Genomic DNA, 14,447 nt, shown 5'->3' with positions numbered 1-14,447 from the left:
GAAGTTAGCACCTGATTGGTTGGTTGTTCGCATGTGTGCGCTGCGCTCGCGCCGGTGTTGAAAAAACTCGTCCAAGATCTATCAGGATATGTAGGTGTGTGTGAGTATGTGTGCGTAATTATTGGTCGGAGAGGAAGAGGGTTGTGGGGTTAATTTGGAAATATTATGTACTTATGACAATTTTGACCCGAGGAATTTTAAATGTTTTATACGATTTTCTTTGTTGGCTCAAACAACAGGCTTTAGTTATATTTTTATATTTAATTAAGCTTAGTCCTCGCAATATTTACAGTTAGAATTTCAAATTTAATCGCTCTTATAGTTCTTAATTTACTTGCAGTCTGGGCTACACTACACGTTTTCTGTGCTGAGCGATCAAAATCGCTGCCAACTTGGTCTAACTCTATAATTAAGTACCTAGGTATTTTATTAACCGACTTAATTTTTTTGTATTAATAAATTCAGTTATGATACTCCACCTGACATTGGACATGTGGAATACCTATCTTAGTACCTATATCTATACGAGGGGCAAACTGAAAGTTTTTAGAATAAAGATAACTGTACCTAGTAATTAGGGCTTCACTTATTTAAGATAAGATATATTATTTATTTAATTATAAAATACATTATAAATTTGCCTTAAATCAAACCTAAAACGTACTACTACTACTACTATAATGATCGTCAGAGATTACGTTCATGAAAATTAGGAATACAATTATGTATCCCATCAAAAACATTACATGTAATAAAAAGATGCAAGTCTCGCAATGCAATTCTTCTACTACAAAAAAGTTTTGAGATGTTATGTGAAACCAAGTCGGTCATTTTAGTCAGTGCCAGGGGGTGTTAAACCGTATCAATAAGATATCTTTAATTTTTAATACGTATAATGACTTGGCCATCGCACGGCTGCATAATGACACAAGGATCATCGTCAACTAATAAAAATTATTAAACGTAACGCTAGCGCGCTAATCGCATGCAGTTTGAGCATTATACATATTTACGATTACGGTACGAGTAAAGCATTATGTGCGATTGCCAAGTCATTATATGTATTAAAAATTAAAGATATCTTATTGATACGGTTTAACACCCCCTGGCACTGACTAAAATGACCGACTTGTTTTCACATAACATCTCAAAACTTTTTTGTAGTAGAAGAATTGCATTGCGAGACTTGCATCTTTTTACATGTAATGTTTTTGATGGGATCTCATCTCTTTTTGTAGGTAGTCCTTCTTTTCGAGTACCACTTCTTGTAGGTCAGCTACCACTTTTATCAAAGCTCATATCACATAACCATCCCGCACTATACTCGTACTCATACCTATACAATACTCATGGCCATACCAAACTATACTTGTACTCATACAATACTCAATACCCAAGTACCCATCCTACAACTCCCACACCATACCCGCACTCATACCTAATGCCATATTCATATCCTTACCATACTCATAGCCATACCATACCTACTCGTACTATACACATATAATAACTACATATACACATCTTCATACTCACATCGTACATCACAGACCTTTACTTCACCTAGTATTTGTTGGAACTGCAACAGTAACTTTGTAATACCATATATTTATATGGGACTACAAACTTACTTATGCAGTTCTTAAATCTTTAAAACGTGACTGACATTGCAATATTTTTATTTTTTCTATGGCTTGATAAGCTGAAAACTACGTATGTTTAATATTTGAAGCTTGTGGGTATGCTAGAAGTACCTTAGAATTATGATGATCGTGAGTGAGTGAGTGTGTCAGTGTCGAAACTAAGGAACTTTGACGTACAATAATTCTTAAACTACAAGGTCAAATTGAATGTTTTTGAGAATATATCTAAAGCATGTTAAGCCCTATATGTCACTGAAAATTCAGGGTTCTAGCTTTAGCCAGCACAAAAATACAGGACGTCGAAAATCGCCTGAATCGCTTCGGGAAAAGGATGGTACGGCCGTGCGTCTTTGTTTTGCTCGACTTGGCGGGGGCACTGCCCTGCCCCCAGATAATTATTATTCTTAATGTTGGTTTCTGATCACCATAGGATCACTGTGAAACACACACGGCTCATTCTCCCAAAGCCGTTTTTGTATGACAATGTTACCCTTACTGGTTTTGTATGGAATTCATTGAGTTTTTTTACGCATAAAATATTCATGCATTTTTTTAATGGACTGGTGTCATAGGAATATTGAGGGATGTCATAAATGTCATAATCTGCTGCTAATAGGTACCTAGGTCACAGAATAAACAATAGTACTAGGTACAGTCAACGGTAAAAATATGGGTGTACAAATCATCTCAAAAATATGTCCCATAACTCTTATGTCAGTGAATTAAGAACTAGGGGACATATTTTTGAGTAAGTTGTCTACACCCATATTTTTACCGTTCCCTTCTTGACGTACAGAAGACTCACTCTCTGACAAAACGCGTCTGTTACGATTAGCACAGATATGGCCGCTAGGTGGCGACAGCGCCACGCGCGGCTTATGGCTTTCCCCACAATTGGGGCGGAACGGATGTACTTTTAGCTACCTGTAGCAAAGCGACGAAATCGCGGAGTGAGCCACGCCTGCCTAGGTATGTACCATTAATGGGACAGTATACAATTCAAGCACCATAGTGCCATCTATGGGTATAAATACAAATCAAACGCTGCGTAACAAGCTCAACAACCGGTACACACTGCACTCACTTCCCTCAATATCAACCACAATCTAATGTCACAACGCCAGTTTAGATGGCGCTATAAACAAAAATTAAAATATTTGGTTTTTCTATGAAGGGTTCATATTTTTCGGTTGAATATCAATTTGTAGAAATATAAGAGCCTCGGCAGAGAGTACCATTTTGTACCATTTGGAGTTGAAACTCTAGGTCCATGGGGTCCCAGCGCGCATAAGTTGTTCGCAGAAATCGCGAAGCGTCTGGTTGACGTAACTGGTGACCGAAGAGCTGGCGGCTACCTCGCACAACGTATCAGCATTGCGATACAGCGAGGAAATGCCGCCAGCATCCTTGGTACAATGCCTCAAGGGCCTATTTTAGATTTAAGCTAGTTATTAATTTAGTTTAGTAGTACCACTGTATATATATTGTATGTAAATAAATGATTTATAATTTGTAGAATAAGGTACTTGTCCCACCGCCGACGATAAGCGATAAGCGAGTAGAACGATAAACTAGAAACGAGTGGGCGAGCGGCGAGAAGCGAGTGTTTGCTCCAATAGTTTTGTCGCTCGGCTATAGGCGAGTGTTCGAGTGCGACGGGCTATTACTCGCGTCACTCGGTCGGGCGGTGCAGCGTAGCCGAACACGCAGACTGATTGGTCTCGCAGCTTGAGTTCTAACTACGAAGCGAGCATCGCCGAGCGAGTACCGCTGAGCTAGTTTTATCTTATCGCGGCGACAAACTAGTAGAGCAAGTGTTCTCGCCGGCAGTGTGAACAGCCAGCGATGAACTATTAATATATGTCTCTTTTACTAACACAGGATCCTAATCTTTTCTTCGTTTCCGGGGCGAGAAAATCGCCGATAGTTAATCGCTTACTCGCTCTTGGTGGGACAATTAGTGCCTGAGGATGTAAGTGATCAAAATTAAATACAATAAATACGCAGTCATGTTGTTTTTATATTAATTACAGACATTTATTATACCTCTTTGAAGAGTAGTAAGAGTACAAAACTGCATTCGGTTCCTCTCCCGTTTAGTTGTAATAGTTGAAATATTTAAACTTTGAAGCCCAACTGTAAAAGAAACAAAGGCATCAATACCTAATCAAAAATATGTTTTTTTTAATAGGTTTCATATTTGTGTCGTTTAACTCGGGTAAATCCATTCGACCCTCTCAGCAAACGTGTCGTTCTTAAGTAAAAGGTACCACATTGTCGCTTTAAGGTCCAAGACAGGCTCTGGTAGGTAATTCGTATAAAGAGACAAGCAAATTGGAGATTAGGTCCAATTATCGTAAATTTTGAGATGTGGCCATACCGTACGTATAGCAGGCAGCATACGAATTACCCCAGGCGGTCTAACATGAATTTTATTGCCTTCTCGCGCGCGACTCTATCCATACATCAAGCGCGACTTTTAGTATGGACTCGAGCGCGAGAACGCAACTTATGCTAGACCGCCTGGTCTTATTAGTATCTACCGTATCTACTATGTAATATGTATAAAATACAGTCGTTAGAAATATTCCTGTTTGCGTACCTTTGGGGCATTTTCAGCGACACATTTGAACAGCAAAGCAGCCCTTTCACATCCCTTTTCACCGTCGCTCACTGACTCGTCGTTAACTAGAAACAAAATATCAAAGGTAATTTTTTTTTAATATACCTACCGGATATACATCTGCCGTTCCATAAACACACAAAATACCCGTTAAAACTACCAATGCTGAAAATTGAGAATAAGTAGGTAAGTATAACTTTATCCTAATTTAATTATAATACACGTTCTAATAAAGCCACTACAGCCTTAGCTCTTGAAAACTCCGGATAACCCTATTGGGCTTACACCCTATTGTGCTTATTGTGTTGTTTTTTTTTTGTTCGTTGCTGTCTATATTACTTTTTTATACAGGATGATTGGAAATTCGCCGTATTCCTTGAAAGGGGTTATTTTATGGGTCATTTGCAATGATTTAAGTCCAGTCAACCAGGGGTCAAAACTCATTGGTTTTCAAGTTATTTGAGTTTTTAATTTTTTGTATAAAAAACCCGCCTTTCGACTAAAAACTGGTAATTGTGAAAAAACTACTCAAATTTGGAATTAAAAAAAGCATTCATCTAATAGCCAATAAACTACTGATTACGTGAAATAAAAAAAGATTGTTACTGTTGACTGGACTTAAATCATAGCAAATGACCCATAGAATAACCCCTTTCAAGGAATACGGCGAATTTCCAATCATCCTGTATAAGAAGTATTAAATCAAATTACCCTTTGAACACGTATCGGCCAATTTTTTCGCATTAGCCGTTCTTTTGTCATCGCCTTTCTGCGTCACCTCAGCAATTTTGTAGCCATGTTCCAAATCGTACATTCCTTTATCATTCATCTGGAAAAGAAACAGAGGAAGGCATTATATAGATCTTCGTAAGGTCAGACCATGGTCAGAGTCAGACCTATATCTATTGTTGTTTGCTGAAAATGTTGACCATGCTTTGACTAAGGTAGAAGTACTAGTGCTCGACGCTGCACTAGTATTCGACATGGGCACTTTATGTCAAAGTGACAAGGATTAAATTTGAATACAGAAAAATCTGCGCCGTTCAAATTTAACCTATATTACTTTGACATAAAGTGCCCATGTCGAATACTAGTGCAGCGTCGAGCACTAGTACTTCTACCTTAACCGACAGTAAAATGATATAATTTGAGCAAAGAGTGAGCGATATCTATTTACTTCAACTGTCAGATTCGAGGTAAGTACGTATTTATATTATAGATTTTATACCTATTTTTACTATTAAATAATAATTCTTTATTTAGAACCAATTAATGCACTATTTTTAGTTTGTTTTATACGTAACGCAAAATTATACAAAATGAATTCATACGAAATGATGGATCCATGCAAAAACTATATGAGTTTGTTAAAGTGAAAGGCTGATAGATTTTTCGACTTAGTCATCTAGGTATCTAGTTATGTACCTAGTCCTAGGACTATTAAGAAAGAAAGAAAAAAACCGGGCAAGTGCGAGTCGGACTCGCGCACGAAGGGTTCCGTACCATAATGCAAAAAAAAAAAAAAACAAAAAAAAAAACCAAAAAAAAAATAACGGTCACCCATCCAAATACTGACCACTCCCGACGTTGTTTAACTTTGGTCAAAAATCACGTTTGTTGTATGGGAGCCCCATTTAAATCTTTATTTTATTCTGTTTTTAGTATTTGTTGTTATAGCGGCAACAGAAATACATCATCTGTGAAAATTTCAACTGTCTAGCTATCACGGTTCGTGAGATACAGCCTGGTGACAGACGGACGGACGGACGGACAGCGAAGTCTTAGTAATAGGGTCCCGTTTTACCCTTTGGGTACGGAACCCTAAATAATAGGGTCCCGTTTTACCCTTTGGGTACGGAACCCTAAAAAATACATTTATTTAACGCCACAACATATTACATATACAAAATATGTATTCTTTTCACAGACATAAAAAAGCTATGGACGCTAAAATAGGACAGCATAATGCCGCGGCAATCCGTGCCGCTGGTTTTCAGTGCGGACCTGACTTAAAACTATGAGACGACACATACGCCAATTAGTTAGCTACTTAATAAAATGTTAGACTTATAACTAATTAATAACTGTAAAACCCAACTTACGGTACCCTCAGCCCTATAAGCGCAAGCCAGAAGGCACTTAGTCTCCTTATTAGTCGGTGTTTTCATGCTCTGCAGAGCCATCAACTCGGTCATCTCCACGGGATGGTCCTTCTGACACTTCATTACGTATTTCGTAAATTGGACTTTCACCTCCTCGTCTGTCATGGAGGCCTAAAACATGAATACTTACAGTCAACCGATTTTTTTGATGTGTAGGCCACATCACATCGGACCTTAGTACAGTCACACAGTAACAGTGCCTAATAACATTTAAGATACTGCGATGTCGATGTCGCCCAGAATTTTTGATATTGTTTAATTCTACAGTCAGCACCAAGTAGGTTAAATTTACACCAAGAAAAGTCTGCAGCGATTTCGATAGCCCACGCAGTGCAAGACGTTCAAGTGTTATTTATACGTCATAATTTCACAGAAGTTTGACGTTTAAAATAACAATTGAGTACAATTGAGCCCATGCAGTAGCATGGGCTATCAAAATCGCTGCAGATTTTTCTTGGTCTAACTCTAGGTAGATACAGATGGCGGTAGTGGGCAAATATATACTACACACCTTTGTTACCATAAAAATAAGTAGGATTAAGGAACATATAAAATAAGTGACCCATATACAACATATCTGTCAGAGAAAGGCTCTATATCAAATATACGGTACAAAGGTCTCCTCTGCTGAAAGATAATATAAGTATAGGTACATCAATCAAAAAAAGACAAAAATACTTACGAAAGCATGACTGCTGCAAAGTACCAGCACAAACAGCGTGTTCAAGAACATTTTTATTATATTTTATTCTTTTAGATTACTGCAGACACACAAAATATAAAAATATAATGATATAAAAACATAAGCGCTCAGTTTATAAGCCTCAAAAATAGATGTTATCGCAATTATTATAGACATAATTATACTGTATTTCAAAGTATAATTAACTACCATATTTCGTTCCTATTATTTATAATTTTAATATTTATCTTAATTTAAGTAGGTACCTACCTATGAAATCATGAATTTCGTGCCGTCAGTTTATTTTGATAACAATCTGCATAATGCATTGACCTTGCCGGGTCGCTGAAATATCTGAAAACCTGAAATTATGTCGTTAAATATCGGAAGAGAAATGATTACACCATTATTTTAAATGCTGTGATACCCATCTTTTTTCATTTCATGCATTTATTGAGTACCATATATTACCAACTACACAAAAATAAGTAGGAACCTACCTACCTTACCCGAAAATAAATAGGTACCTACCAGTGGCGGAGCGTCCATAGAACTCGATTCTCATCGGCTTGTCTGATATTCAGGCTCTTGGGCCATTCTCTTTAAACTTATGAAGAAAAGAAAGGGCAACTCAGCTACGGCTTGCCTACGAACTATCTAGACGCGCCGCCACTGGTACCTACCAACCTGAATACCCGCTTACCATTCCTTGATAGGTAAAAATGTGTAATTTAAGTACCTAGTTATTTACTAAATCCAAACGATACCTATATTTTACGCGGTTAAACGTTAGATTGAAACACAAATTGGTTCAACAATTAAAATTCGCATCTGAAACACCACTACACTGCGCTCCAAAACATGCATAGCTGACGAAGGGGAAAAGACCGCCAGGCTGAAGTGGGACTGGGCGGGTCACGTCTGCGGCAAGCATCCGGAAGCTTAGTGCTTCCGGATGCTTGTGCTTCCGGATGCTTGCGTGGACGGGAGTCGTGGAATTAGGGGAAATTGTCCAGCAGTGGGACGCAATAACAGGCTAATAAAAACAATCGTGATTGTATAATAGGAATGATGACACATGTTGAATTTTATAACAAAACCTAGTAAAATAGATAGCAAATGAGCAATTTATCACAATAACGTGGATATTTAAATAATATATGGAAATAATACAAAAATACAGGACCTGAAAGTTCCAAAATTCAAGTTTTTTTTTAACTTCCAAGAAGGTAATAACTGTAATAAGTAAGCTAGGATACCATTCGATTCCTTAAATTTTATCCAAAAAAAGATTGTGTAGCAACTATGTACATAAACGCAATATTTCACCGACAAAAACGCAATTATCTTGTTTTTTCCATACAGTCCATACTTCAAGATGGACTCTCAGTGACCTTGACGTCACGGTCACTTATCGTTTTGTTAGGGGCGTTTCGCGACTTTGGCTATCATTTCTGACTTTTGTATTGCTTTATTGCAATGGGTCCCATATAGATATTTGATCCTAAAAACAAACCTGATCGATTGATATCGTAAATGAAAATTTGTCATCTAGCCTAGCCTATTATATACCTACCTAGAAAACTAGATAGACAAGATAGCACCCCTATAAGAACGCCATCTTGTAGTAAATGTCAGGTTTCATGCGTCATACACAACTCTATTTCATTTTATATTTTCCATCGTGGATAACACGTCCCCTGCCTGCTATACGGCCACATCTCAAAATTTATGATCATTGGAGATGCAATCTTACACACCTTATAAAACAAAGACCTCCGCCGCGTCTGTCTGTTTGTGTGTTTGTATGTTCGCGATAAACTCAAAAACTACTGTACTGATTTTCATGCGGTCATCGATAGAGTGATTCATGAGGAAGGTTTGTGTATAATTTGTTAACCCGTGCGAAGCCGGGGCGGGTCGCTAGTAATCATACACTGAGATGTGGTCGTATAGAGGCAGGGGAAGAATAAGTCAAATAAGTTAAAATCTCAGCGAGATGGAAGTCCCGTGAGTCCGATTTTTACCAAACCTAAGGGACCGACCAAAACAGGAGCTTGCTACTCGATGAAGATTAGATAGGTAAGTACCTACTTCAATTGAAGTTCCGAGCAGGCCAAAGAGATTATTGTAAAAAATAATAAAAAACTAGTAATCTAAATACTCGAAATCTACAGTTTTATTTTTCCAACTTAGGTAATAAGTAATTTCATAATAGTAATTTTTTCGTATTTTTCCCACCGCCAAATCATACAGCGCTGAAACAAGAACACAAAAATTGTTAATAATGATATAACTCGTAATGATGGACATAGGTACTGTATTAATTACAGCAACGATAAAAATCGGGCTTACATTTTTTGTACCTGTCTACGTTTTTGATTTTCAGATGCTGATTCAATAACTAAGTACATTATACCAAATTATACTTATCTAAAAGTTCTAAAACTCATTAATTCTGACTTGATGGGCGATGTTTACGCGCGTGAATGACAAAATCATTGCTTTTTGGAGTAATTCGCGATAAACAGCCGTCTTATCTATATGAAAAACTAAAGTTTTCGAAAGGTCATGTACGAGGTGCTCTCAAACTTAACGTTACTCAACATAGTACGTCCGCTTTTCGTGGCAGCTTCCGATATGCTGCAAGTGCAGCAACGAAGTGTTGGAACAATTTACCGCCACCAATCAGAAACTGCAAATCCGTTACCTCTTTTAAGTACAACCTAAAAAAGTATTTACTCGCAACCCAACACAGTTTAAAACTTATATATTTGTAAACTATAAGAAATATTTGTGATATCTCTCTCTCTCTCTCTCTCTTTCTTTCTCACACGTGTTCTGTTTCTGTTTATTAGTTTTAAGTTTTAGTTTTTAATTTTGGGTGCCCTTAAAACCAGCGCCGTGTCTTACAGACACTGCTTATGCTGAGCGGCATCCTATTTGGTGTATGTTTCTTTATTTAACTTGATGTACAACCTAATGTATGTTTCTTACGCCAAATAATTTTTTTCTATTTCTATTTCTAAAAGTACAATTTACGACTTACGAATCAAAATTGTCGGCAGCACATTTGAAGATTTTTGCTGCTCTTTCACATTCCTTCCTTTCTCCAATGATTTCTTCTTCGTTTACTGCAATAATATATGTTTATGAGTGCTTTAAAGGATGACTCACGTTAGACCGGGCCGTGTCCGGGCCGGAGCTTGCGGCGCATCGGTTTCTATGGAATTTCTTTCATGTCATAGAAAAGTAAGCGCCAGAAGCTCCGGCCCGGACACGGCCCGGTCTAACGTAAGTCATCCTTAACTCTTTCTGATTCTATGTAGCTGTAGCTGTAGCTTCTAGCTAGTATTCTATATACCACACCGTAGGGATTCCAAAATCTTTTATTTGGTTTGGTCTTACTACACTGGTAATTATTGCATTCTAAATCCTCATATTATTGTTTTAATCTCCCCATATTAGATTTTTTTTTTCTAGTGCATCATCATCCTCCTCGCGTTATCCTGACATTTTGCCTCGGCTCATGGGAGCCTGGGGTCCGCTTGGCAACTATTCCCAAGAATTGGCGTGGGCACTAGTTTTTAAAACTAAGCCTTATTGGGATTACTCTGGTCTGGTTTCCTCACGATGTTTTCTTTCACCGAAAAGCGACTGGTAAATATCAAATGATATATCGTACATAAGTTCCGAGAAACTCATTGGTTCGCGCCGGGGTTTGAACCCGCGACCACCGGATTGCAAGTTGCACGCTCTTACCGCTAGGCCGCCTTCTAATAGGTATATATGTTTTTTCTAGTGCAATTAAAATAAATAAACGAAGGTTACCACGTAAACAAGTTTTGGTGAAGTCCTCGCTCTTCTTCTTTTTCTCCGCATCGTCATGGTACGCCGTCTCTGCAATCTCTTTCATTCCTTCAGCTGATAGTTTGCCTTCTTCGTCAGTCTGCAAATTGAGAGTTTTTCAGGTAAATAAAAAAAATAGGTTTACTGTCGCATGCAGAAAAAACGAATAAAGTACCTACCTAACTAGTTTTTTGTCAATAATTTCACTTGATGCAAGCTTTTATTGCTGGCTGTACCTACCTACAGCTACTTTTCTTTCAACAGTCAAGTCAAAAGGTCAAAACAGACAATTTTAACAGAAATCTAAGACAAAGGTGCGTTGTTTTTTCTTAGTTCCTATGACCACCTCTGTTCTCCATCAGCATCATCAGATCAGCTCAATTGTCTCCCAACTTTTACAAGCTTTCAATATGTGAAGATTTAGCTCAATGGAAAAATAGGAGATGAGTCTAATTTAGCTTCAACGATTTGCTTACATACCTACTGACAACGGGAGAGGTGAAACTCAAACAAAAGCTTGATAAAAGGAACGTAAGTTATTTAGTATGTGCTATAGTAAAACTAAGACTTACATGATAAATGTTTATCTATATTAGTGGAGTGGAAAATAAGAACTTTGAAACGTTTTTATTTTCATCAAAAGTATATTACTGCATAGGTACTCGTGTGTGGGTCAAACAGATCACTGTGTTATGTCTTTCCTGTAGATATACACAAGAGTTAAGGGCTATAAAGGTTAATTTTCTTATTTAACCCTTATCCACGTGAAAAGGTCCTCCTTTTATTTAAAGAACTATGATAAAATCATTGCTTACATGCCCACAAGCTGTTAACTATTGCCCACAGGAGAGAAAACTAGTGTGTTCGCGCGAACAGTACATTTTACTCTCCTGTGGGCAATAGTTAACAGCTTGTGGGCATGTAAGCAATGATTTTATAGCCCTTAACTCTTGTGTATGTCTACAGGAAAGACATAACACAGTGATCTGTTTGACCCGTGTGTAATAGTAGATTGTATTGCAAGGGTAATACTAAATGCAATATTTCGTCGAGAGAGGATTGTTGAATACCCTAAACTAAAGCGAAGCGAATGAACCTAATCCCCAGAAAGATCTTATTAATCCAGGATTTTTACCACATATTTTGGAACAGTTCCATCTAGCATGCAATTTGGTTGAAACTCTCTAATATAACACGTGGCGACATATGTAGGTACCTACTCATTATTTTAAATCCAATAGGAAAATATTGTTGCAAAATTAAGCTACTGAGGTTTAATTCATGACTGTTTTTATTATCTGGTGTTCACCACCGTGTAATTGCTTTGACATCTCCGACCTTGTAAATGAATAATGAGATCGAACTTTGGCCTCTGATATGAAACAATAAGGTCTGTTTTACCTTGCGGCCCTGATATACCTTCCTAAGTAATGCCTATAGTGATTTTCTAGCTTCTGATGCGCGAATAAGATAATATTGAAACATGTTATTATTGCAACGACTTGCCGGTTTTATGTGGCTTATGTTGAGAAAAAAATATGATCATCGCAGCAATAAAATAAAATTCTAGGGTCAAAAACGTTCGTGAAAACTGTCGTCCTTTCTGTGGGCGATAAGAAGAAAAGTTAACGATTTGAATACATTTTTCTAAAATTTTAATCTTAGGCACATTTTTTAAGAAGTATTTACCTGCCTAGAAGGTTTTAACATGCCTATAAAAGAAAAAGCACGAATATTAGGCTTTAAAGAGTTTAAAGTCCGGATAACCTTAACTAATACTATACTAAGAATGTTGTTGACCCTTTAGGTATTTACTTAAAAGTAAAAAGCAGATATAGTAAATAAGAAACAGTATATTGTGCGACGAAATGGTTACACCTCAGCGTGTTGCTATTTGGCCAGCGCTGATCTTCCGATGAAAAATTAATGTAGAGGTATGTTCGACCAGAGCAAGCAACACGACTTTTATACCTAGGCCACAGAATAAGTAACAATGCCTAGGCAAGATAGGCACACATTTAACCCTAACTTTAGGCCTGTAGTATGATACAATAGTAAAACATGGTGAAACGTTTACATGTTGCAAAAAGTAAATGTCGGTAAAAACTTACCATCCCAGTCTTTTTATAGGCGCAAGCCAGCATACACTTGATGTTGTCGCCCTTCACCACCCTATGTGTGGCCAAATCCCTTATTTCTTCAGTGGACACAGAGTGCTCAGTAGCACACTCCAACACGTATTGGAGATACTTCAGCTTAATGTCCGTGACGTTGGATGCCTGTTAAATATTGATTTATCTATTTAACCTTTATTCTACAAAAAAACCCTTAAATTGGGTGAGAAATTGGTGACAGTGTCACTGTAATACAACGACAAAAATACACGCATGGTCATACAAACTTACATAGTTCTTTACATTCGCCATCAGATATATCAGAGCGGTCAAGGTGTTCACAAATATCTGAACAAAAACTCTTATCTAGAGTTCTAGACGTTAAAGTGCAATTCAGAATTCACAGATATTTTGAAAAGCTTGGCCGCTCCGATATATCTGATGACAACTGTACCTACATACTACTACTCTACCTATAATTATGTAGTAAGGAATTAATTGTTTATGTAGGCATCAGTCTAAATATTATATTTAATCAATGAATAAAGAAAAAAAGTAAGGTGGTGGTATTGGTGCTCGACGCGGTCCCACTACATGTCATCTTGAAACTTAAGTCATTGTCAATAGAGGTGACAGCAGGGTGTCATCTATTGGGCATTAGCATGTCGGGCACTAGTACCACCACCTTACGTATTACGTTTAAAAAAAAATGTCATGTGACATACCATCGAATAACTAACGCACACCGTAACAAAAACAATAACATTTCTGAAACTCATCGTGACTGACGATGACACAATCACATTCAAACTGTCACTCTATAAACCCAAACTGTAAATGTGTAAAGTATTCCAAATAATCCATTTTATACCTTTTATGATAATAACGATGCCGCTACACAAAGAGGACGATTTACACCTCACATAATTGAGGGGTTATTGCAAAATGTGTTATATTAAGCCCTATTTGTGAACTATGTCACTTTATGGAAAAATAACCTTAAATGCAGTTGGCGTTAACGTCGTTTTTGACGTTTTTCCCATACAAATACTGCTGTTGTTTACATAAGAGCTGTGGCACTAGAGTCCCTTTTTCCATGAAAATTACTCAAAAGTCCGAAACCCTTTATAAATTACCACATGTTGCAAGAGACGTTATTACAGTTTTCAATGTGATGGAAATCTGTACACAATGAAGGATTCAAAAGCGAACCTGCTATGTTGTACTAATTTAAGTATTCATATAATAACTAATATTAAATATGTTTCACGGTAGTATTTTGTCATATATACCTACCCATTAGGGCAAACATTGTAACAATTGAACTAACAATCTTCCGGGAATTTGTAATGTCACCAACGCGCTTTAAAAATA

At 37.3% G+C, this 14,447-nt stretch overlaps 2 protein-coding genes across 2 annotated transcripts; both read right to left on the bottom strand.

The window, feature by feature from the left end:
- Positions 1–3,681: 3,681 nt before the first annotated feature.
- On the bottom strand, positions 3,682–7,192 carry LOC134797144 (uncharacterized). Its single transcript, XM_063769391.1, has 5 exons — positions 7,111–7,192; positions 6,369–6,539; positions 4,978–5,095; positions 4,246–4,331; positions 3,682–3,779 (listed from the first exon to the last, which is right to left on the bottom strand). The coding sequence occupies exons 1-5, from the start codon at positions 7,159–7,161 to the stop codon at positions 3,762–3,764; spliced, it is 444 nt and encodes a 147-aa protein (XP_063625461.1). The 5' UTR covers positions 7,162–7,192; the 3' UTR covers positions 3,682–3,761.
- Positions 7,193–9,271: 2,079 nt separating this feature from the next.
- Positions 9,272–13,912, bottom strand: LOC134797146 (general odorant-binding protein 19d-like). Its single transcript, XM_063769394.1, has 5 exons — positions 13,799–13,912; positions 13,071–13,238; positions 10,942–11,059; positions 10,160–10,244; positions 9,272–9,368 (listed from the first exon to the last, which is right to left on the bottom strand). The coding sequence occupies exons 1-5, from the start codon at positions 13,850–13,852 to the stop codon at positions 9,359–9,361; spliced, it is 435 nt and encodes a 144-aa protein (XP_063625464.1). The 5' UTR covers positions 13,853–13,912; the 3' UTR covers positions 9,272–9,358.
- Between the last annotated feature and the right edge of the window lie 535 nt (positions 13,913–14,447).

This window comes from Cydia splendana, chromosome 14, assembly GCF_910591565.1.
Source record: "Cydia splendana chromosome 14, ilCydSple1.2, whole genome shotgun sequence".
Classification (NCBI taxonomy): domain Eukaryota; kingdom Metazoa; phylum Arthropoda; class Insecta; order Lepidoptera; family Tortricidae; genus Cydia; species Cydia splendana.
The sequence above is the reverse complement of the archived record's forward strand: the minus strand, read 5'-3'. Positions and strand labels throughout refer to the sequence as shown.